Below are 8,520 nucleotides of genomic sequence, written 5' to 3'. Positions count from 1 at the left end.
TCCTAGATGGATGACTGATTTTGTTACTCCCTCCTCTCACACTTGTTCCTATCCCATGTCCTCATATGTCTCTTACTCTAATCTTTCACAGTCCTATCAATATTCCCTACATACCTACTCCTCTATTTCTGAACCTTCCTCTTTCCAACAAGCTTCCTCAAGTCCCTCTTGGGTACAGGCTATGCAACTTGAAATAGATGCATTAGAATCCAATCACACTTGGTCTGTTGTAGAACTTCCTCCTGGTAAGGTTCCTATTGGTTGTAAGTGGGTGTACAAGGTGAAATATAAATCGTTATAGCCAGCAGGCTGGTATAGATTACTCTGAGACTTTTTCTCCTGTTGCAAAAATGGCAACAGTCAGATCTTTAATAGTACTTGAAGCTTCCAAACAGTGGTGCATTTTTCAGATGGATGTCCATAATACCTTTTTAAATGGTGAATTGGTAAAAGAGGTGTATATGCATATTCCTGAAGGGTTTGCCAGACAGGAAGAGTCTAAGATAGTCTGCAAACTCCATAAGTCGTTGTATGGACTTAAACAAGCTCCAAGACAGTGGAATAAGAAACTGACTGATGCTCTTATTCAGATGGGATTCACTCAAAGTCACTATGACTACTCTTTGTTTACTAAGAAGTCAAAAGAAGAGTTAGTGATAATTCTAGTGTATGTAGATGACTTACTAGTTACTGGAAATAATCTGATCTTGATCAATAAAGCAAGGGAAGATTTGAAGCACAAATTCAAGATGAAAGATCTTGGAGAACCTAAGTTCTTCTTGGGGATTGAAGTAGCCAGATCACAAGAGGGAATCATGATATGCCAAAGAAAATATGCATTAGAGTTAGTTTCAGAAACTAGTTTGAGTGGATCAAAGCCAGTCAATGCACCACTTGAAGTTAATCAGAAATTAACTTCTGTGGAATATGACAAAAATATATCTACCAAGACAGGACACAATGATGAAACTTTGAGAGATCCTACAGCATATCAAAGGCTAGTGGGGAAGCTTTTGTACCTAACAATGACTAGGTTGGACATAGCTTTTGCAGTTCAAGTTCTTAGCCAATACATGCATTGTCCAAAAAGATCTAATATAGAAGATGCACTGAGAGTTGTAAGATATATCAAGGGATCACCAGGAATGGGTGTACTGATGCCATCTCAAGCTACTAGTCAACTATTTGTCTATTGTGATTCAGACTGGGGTGCTTGTCTGGAAACAAGAAAATCTGTTATTGGGTATTTAGTGAAGTTTGGTGGAGCTGTAATATCCTGGAAGTCCAAGAAACAAGAAACTGTGTCAAGAAGTTCAGCTAAAGCTGAGTTCAGAAGCATGGCTGCTTGTACTGCAGAACTTACTTGGCTGATAGGGTTGTTCAGAGAATTCAGAGTCCATATTAAACAACCTATAGACCTAATGTGTGATAGTAAAGCTGCAATTCAAATAGCAGCAAATCCTATATTTCATGAAAGAACTAAACATATTGACATTGATTGTCACTTTGTAAGAGAAAGAATCACTCAAGGCATGATTAGAACTGAACATGTATCAACAGAAGAGCAACTGGCAGACATACATACAAAAGGCTTGGGAAGATCTCAACATGAATATTTAGTGAGTAAAATTGGACTTAAGAACCTGTTTCAACCATCAACTCGAGAGGGGGTGTTAAACCAAAAGGCAATTTGATGTAACTACAAATGAGTTAGTAGTAACTCAAGTTGTTAAGAAGTGGTTAGAAGTTAGTTAGCTAGTGAGTTAGAGTGACAGCTAAGAGGTTTACTAATTAAAGCTTAATTCAGATTGTATAAATACTATTGATATGTAACTGATTAAATAAGTTGGAATGTATGTGAATTGAGATTCTCTTTCAGCTTCTTCTTTTTTCTCTGCTTAGCTTCTAGAACATTCACAACCATGAATGTTAACACACTTAAACTTACAGTTCACTCAAACTGTTCTAACTCTCCAAAAAGATAATCTCTCTTCTTTTTACAAACCTCACAATGATCACATCTTTAATAATGCTAAAAAGTATTACTACTCTATAATAATCCTATTACAAACTCAACAAAGACTAATAACCCTCATCTTTAATTATCCAAACATCACACAAAATAACTCACCAATTTACTCCAATTAGTGAACTCAATAAAGACTATTAACTCTAGTCTTTAACTAATCAAACTTTAATATTTAATAGTACAGACTCGAACACGACTCGTGAATCAGGTTTCAGTATTGTTGTGCTGAAGTCGTGCAGTTTTGCTCCAATGTGCTCTCAAGATGATGAATTTCATGAATATGCAATAGGTGTGACTCTCAATGATATTTAGGTTATATATATATATATATATATATATATATATATATATATAGCGTGTGCATGTGTGTTGTGCGCATGTGTGCGTGTGTGTGCGCGATCGTATGTGTGTTGGGATTTGTCATGACCTAGTATATCACATACTAGGACTTTTACTTCAAATTGGAGTTAGCCTCCTATAACAAAATTTTTTATTTACTTTCTTAAAAGAAATTTCATCCTATAAGGAAAATTTAACTCTTCTTTGAACTTTATTTTTGCTCTCTATTTCTTTATTTTGTTACTCCTTTATTTATTAGCTTCTTTGCTTCGTTATTTCAGCTATTTATTTGTTTTCTTATTCACTATATTATTTTTGCAATTTGTTTGTTTTCTTGTTTTTTGTAATTGCTCATATTTGTATAGACTATTTGTATTTACATCTCGAGATCTTGTTCACCTGATAGAGTATACATAAGACAACAAGTAGTAAATAAGGTTCACATTTTCAACCATCAAAACTACTCCTATAATATTAAAATTCTTATACTTTACAAAATCATCTTAAAGCACTTAGGTGAGGTCGAAAATCAACTTACATCAAAGTCTAAGTTGAGAGTGTGGTGATCATTGACTAGATCTTGGAATTGATACTGAAAGAGCTAGAGGTCAGTCACTTTCTTCTTGAGCATACTAGTTGTAAATTGAGGAACCCACTCCTTTTATATGTGTGTGTGTCTAAATGAGTGGTTCCTACTATTGAGGTCGAAAAGAGAAAATTGTCGAGTGGGCATTTGAAAAAAAATATTCACTCACTATAGTCAAATGATACCCTATCATGTCCTTTGCCTACATTACAAGTCGATAAAAGCCCTTTGATCTCTTGTCTAGCGTGTTTCATCGTGATTTAATGAGAGATATGGGCAAGCCCATGATTCGGTATACATGTACATTTTGATCGTCTTTGTAAGTGTGAGTGATTCAATTTGATTTCTTTGTAAGAATGAAACATATTTCTTTTGTGTGACGACACTTGAGTTGCATTCTTCTAACACTAATTTATTGAATCTTGATTATCATTTGTGCTCATATACATAGATTAGTAATGGTTTGTCAAGGTGTGAATCTCGTATTTCATAACTTGAGTGTGTGTGATCATCTTGGTTTAAGACAATTATTTTGAAAATCATATGGGCTATAGCTATTATAAGCACAAAAAAGCATGCATGCAAGCTCCGATCGATGGAGTACTATTTATAAACATCGTGGTTTAATATAATTAAGTCTGATCCATCGCCTAAGGATTGGAGTTTGGCGCATTACCAAACTGCTTAAGGCTCACCAAAGTTAACAGCTGCAATCACTCGTGTGCATCAAATTAGATTGGCGACATAAACGTCCACTTGCATGGCGTAGCGCCGAAACAACATTTCATCGCTTTTGGAGAAAACCAAAAGCACAATGCAAAACGATGGAGTAAAAGATGAGTTCGGTGGCTGATCGAGATCGCCAAAGTGGTATCGAATAATTTCTAAATATTTTTCTTTGGATATAAATAGAATTTTGGGACTTGAAATACACACTTTTCATATTTCAGAACATTCTCTGCAATTTTTGAGATTTTGGAAAAGCTTGGAGTAGTAATCTTGACTTATCTACATTTGTGGCGCAACTTATATCTAAGACAATTAAATCTAAGGCTATTATGGCTGAAGAACTTGATAATCTAATCTTTTTTTTTTAGTTATGCCTAGTTAATCCCCCAATTCTTAGGGGTGTATAGTGTGTGAATTATAAATTATGATTGAGTATTAATTAATTACGTTTTAAATGTTTATTTGAATTGAGATTAGCTATTTCTTCATGTTTTCATCTATAATTAGAGGTTGCAAACTCTAATTTACTTTAGATCTCTTATGTTGTTTGTAAGAGAAGATAATAGTGAGAAGACTTGATCGACGATTACTTGATTTTATTCGATTAGTAGCTGAATCTAGAGGTAATTTGGCTAAGTCAGAATAATATATTGTTTTGTATTATTTACACATTGGGGTTTGTAATGTGAAATTTGATCATTGATTAGCAAATAGTAGTCATTAACACCTATAATCTAGCTTATCAATGATTCTCAACTAATTGAAGCAAAGCTAATTACCCAATTACTTGATTATAATTCATACAAGCATATCCCTAGAAATCCTTACTACTCCCTCCGTTTTACAAAGAATGGTCTAGTTTGACTTGGCACAGAGTTTAAGAAATTAAAGAAGACTTTTGAATCTTGTGGTCCTAAATTAAAGTTATGTCAACTGTTCAAAATTGCCCTTTAATTTTGTGGCCTTATACATGTCACGTGAAAAGCTGAAATTAAAATGTTACCAAAAAAAAGAAAGTGATCATTCTTTTTGAAACAGACTAAAAAGGAAAGGAAAGGAGGTCATTCTTTTTTAAACGAAGGGAGTACTATACAACTCCCATTTCTTTAAGTTGAGTCCAATTGATTGATTGATTGTTAAATTAGCACAAATCATCGTTTATATTTTATTTATTTATTAAAAAATCATTTATTTTTATTGTAATTTTTATCAATGTGTGAATATATCATCAATGGTTTGAACACATTATAAGGTGAATTGTATTGGTTCATTCTCTAAGGGATTGACCTTACCAATTCTTAATTAGGTTAAAATATTAAATACACATAACAATTTTGTGAGGTATAGTTAAGCGTTATCACCTAGCAAAAGCTATATATACACATTAAGATTGGTATTGAATGGTGTCTTAACAATGAGGTGAGAAAGTTGATGATCGAAAGTGATTCCCAATTGATTGTACAATGAATCATGGATAAATTATCCCCACCTTGAAACTAATTACTAGACATAGTATTATCCAAGACATCTAAGAAAGGTTGAAAAGCTTACAAGTTTATATCATCCAACACTGTTATAGGGAGGGTAGCAAATATTTTGACCAATATATAACGCCACTCAATATAGGAGTAGCTCCAGCTGGTTTAATAGCCCCTCTCAACTCTCCTTGGGAGATTAGATATTAATGAGAAGCTTATTATCTAGATAGAATGTTTCTCTCTTCTGCTCGAATAAAGAATTTCTATAATACTAACTTAATTCTCTGATGATAGGAAATTGGATAACATTTTTACATTTGGTGATCCTTGACAAGTTTATATAGCTAACATTTTTATGGGAGCACATCCACTCATTTAAGTATACATTTGAATTAGTCATGTGACGAGTGACGACTAATCTATTTAATTTTATTTGTCAGATTAGATTAGTTTCTTAAATTTATTTGCTCTCGTTTTCAATCTCTTTAAAATTAAGAGGGAAATTCAAATAACCCGAGAAGAGAAGGTGATGCAAGAAAAATAAAATTCAAAAAAAGTAGTAATACACAAGTCTACATCTAATTATCACAATCAATATCAATTCCAGTTGTTTAATAAACACTATTTATAATTACGGTGTACAATTAATTTTATCAATCATCTCTATTGCCGGTGATTGATTACTATTTTCTGTCTTGTTATAATCACCATAAAAGTATGAAGCAAATCCCCATAGAGAAAGGGCAAGAGAAACTCCTTTTTCTGCATTGAATTTTTCGCCATAAAGGAAAACAGCTAAAACTTCAGTGAGAGGAAGTAGAACTGATACTAAAATGCCACATACCAAAGAAGAAGCAGAATAGATGACTCCAATGGACCCTAAGAAGTAGAATTGCAGAATTATTGCACTCCATATTATCACAATATAATATTTGTCTTCTCCAAGTTCAAATGTTTTCGCCTCCCTTGAAATTGCCTGCCAAGTATATATGTTTTACACCCTTAAAAATATATATATATAAATCCTTCATATAAATTTTGAACCCATATTAATTGTGTATTTTGTATTCCCTGAATAGTAGTAATAATTTAGATAGGTGAAAAAATAACAAATAGTTATGATATGAAATTCGTGAAAAATAACTATTGAGATCTGTTGTTTGCCCTTATTCCATATTAAATTACTATTAAGTACTATATATCTTTCGATTTTTTTACTGTATGATTTAGCGGCTTCTGCATACCTTGTTATTTCGATCTAAATATAAACTATATTATAGCAAATTATTTAATGTATTTATCAAATGACCAATTATTTTTATTATATAAATGTACATAATATAAATTAAAGTAACTTGGTTACATAAATATTATATATATATATATATTACTAGGGAGTTGGCTCCCCTCCATTACACTTTTCCTCTATTTGTCAAATACACTTCTAAATGAGAGACATATGTCCTATTCATTTTTTAAAGGTCAAGATTATATTATATTAATAAATATTATAAACATATTTAAGTCAACAAATTTTGAAAAACTATTCTTCAATAAGAACAAGATATTCATCATTAATTTAATATCCACTAATATCATTATTTTCATCTTATATTTTTTTTATTTAAATATTAAACTATACCGTATTTAAGATGAGAATCGACTAAATATTTTTTTATGCCAATAAACTTTATTCTTGAAATATTATGTTGAGAAACAAAAAAAAGGCAAAAATTTGTCAATATCGACAAAAATCATAAAATAAAAGAGCAAGAAATAAAAATAAAAAAATAAAAAGACGAGATGTATCAAGATTACAGATGTGAAATATCATTCTAAAGTTTAGGAAAAAGTGTGGCTACTGTGTTTGAAGGGGAAAAAAAAGAAAAAAATATGTTTTTAAAAAATATTCTTTCATCTTCTTCTTCTTCTTCTATTTTTTTTGTTTTTTTGAATTTTGAAAACATTATTTTAAAGCCAAAATGTTTTTGAAGACTAGTATTATTTATCACGCTAAATAAGAATATCGTTAGATTCATGTTCTACTTTTTAATATTTGAATATCAAATTTGTGGGAAATATTCTGCTCTTATCAAATTTGGAGGATAGTTTTAAAAAATTTGTTCACTTACCTATGATTATAATATAATCTTGACCTTTAAAGATTGAATATGACATATATCTGTCATCTAAAAGTGTACTTGGCGAAATTGAGAAAAATTGTAATGACGAATATGACACATGTCTTTCAAAATAGACTGAATGATGGGTCAAATGTTATTTGTGTTAAATGAGTTGGATTAAGATGAGCTAAAAAATCGATTGTGCCTAAATTTTAATTTCTTTATTTGTTCTTTTATGAGTACCTAGTTGGCTATATTTCTTTATTTAAAAAGATTTTTATAGTTCAAACTGGATATATCATGATCCCCTTTTTTAAATGAATGAATCATGTTTTATGGGGTGATTTTGTCTGATAAATATGAACATAATCTTCAAATTGAGGGAAGAGAAAAAGAGAGACCTGAAAGTCTTTGTTTATGATCATTCCAATTGTTGCAAGCACAGTAGCAACAAAGCAATAGAGTGTTTGAAACTCCAATACAAATGTGTAAGTGATAGTTTGTTGTGTCTTTTTATATATCAACTCCACCAAAGGAAAAATAAGGCCAGTCAATGCAGCAGATGCCAGGGTCATGACAAATCCTAATATATACTCTTTCTTTGGCTCTCCCTCCGGTTGATCACCACCGGAGCGTAGAGCCAAAACCACTGCGCCAATCGTCAACAAAAACACAGAGTTTACCGAGTAAGGAGTGAACTTCAGCTTCACTATAAGGAAAGCAAAGAAGGCAGTGAAAGCAAGTTGCGTTGCAAAAAGAAGTCCGCTAGTGGAGACGGGTAATTTTCCTATGCCATAAGCGTAGAAATAGTTTGTAAATCCTTGAAGGATTCCGATCCCAATAGTCGCCATGAAAATTCGGGGAGTCATCAGAATGAGCTTGGAGGTAGTATTATTATTATTATTGCGACGGTAGAAATAGGAAATGACTAAAGGGATGAAATTGATTGGCCAAGCAGCAGTTTGTAGCCAGCTTGATAGCCAAATTCTTTTGCCTCCTTTAATGAAGTAAAGGCGCATGACCAAAGGGCCACCACAGGTTCCTACAGCTAGAATTATACAGTTGATGACTAGAAGAACTTTCTTCATTTTTTTAGCTTACTTGAGGTTCTATAATTTCCTATATATGGAGGATTGAAGTTCTTTTTCTCTAGTCATTACTCATTTATAAAGTATGCTAGCTATTGTGACTATTGGCATATACTATACGGAGTGTATTATGTGTGACCAATGTCCA

General features: G+C 32.1%; 1 protein-coding gene across 1 annotated transcript; it reads right to left on the bottom strand.

The window, feature by feature from the left end:
* Nucleotides 1-1,837: 1,837 nt before the first annotated feature.
* Nucleotides 1,838-8,372, bottom strand: LOC125808626 (purine permease 3-like). Its single transcript, XM_049488302.1, has 3 exons — nucleotides 7,686-8,372; nucleotides 5,860-6,137; nucleotides 1,838-1,907 (listed from the first exon to the last, which is right to left on the bottom strand). Exons 1-3 carry the CDS (start codon nucleotides 8,370-8,372, stop codon nucleotides 1,838-1,840), a joined length of 1,035 nt encoding a protein of 344 aa, XP_049344259.1.
* Nucleotides 8,373-8,520: the final 148 nt, after the last annotated feature.

The sequence above is a fragment of the Solanum verrucosum genome, unplaced genomic scaffold (assembly GCF_900185275.1).
Source record: "Solanum verrucosum unplaced genomic scaffold, falcon-dt-bn FXZP01000251.1, whole genome shotgun sequence".
Classification (NCBI taxonomy): Eukaryota; Viridiplantae; Streptophyta; class Magnoliopsida; order Solanales; family Solanaceae; genus Solanum; species Solanum verrucosum.
The sequence above is the reverse complement of the archived record's forward strand: the minus strand, read 5'-3'. Positions and strand labels throughout refer to the sequence as shown.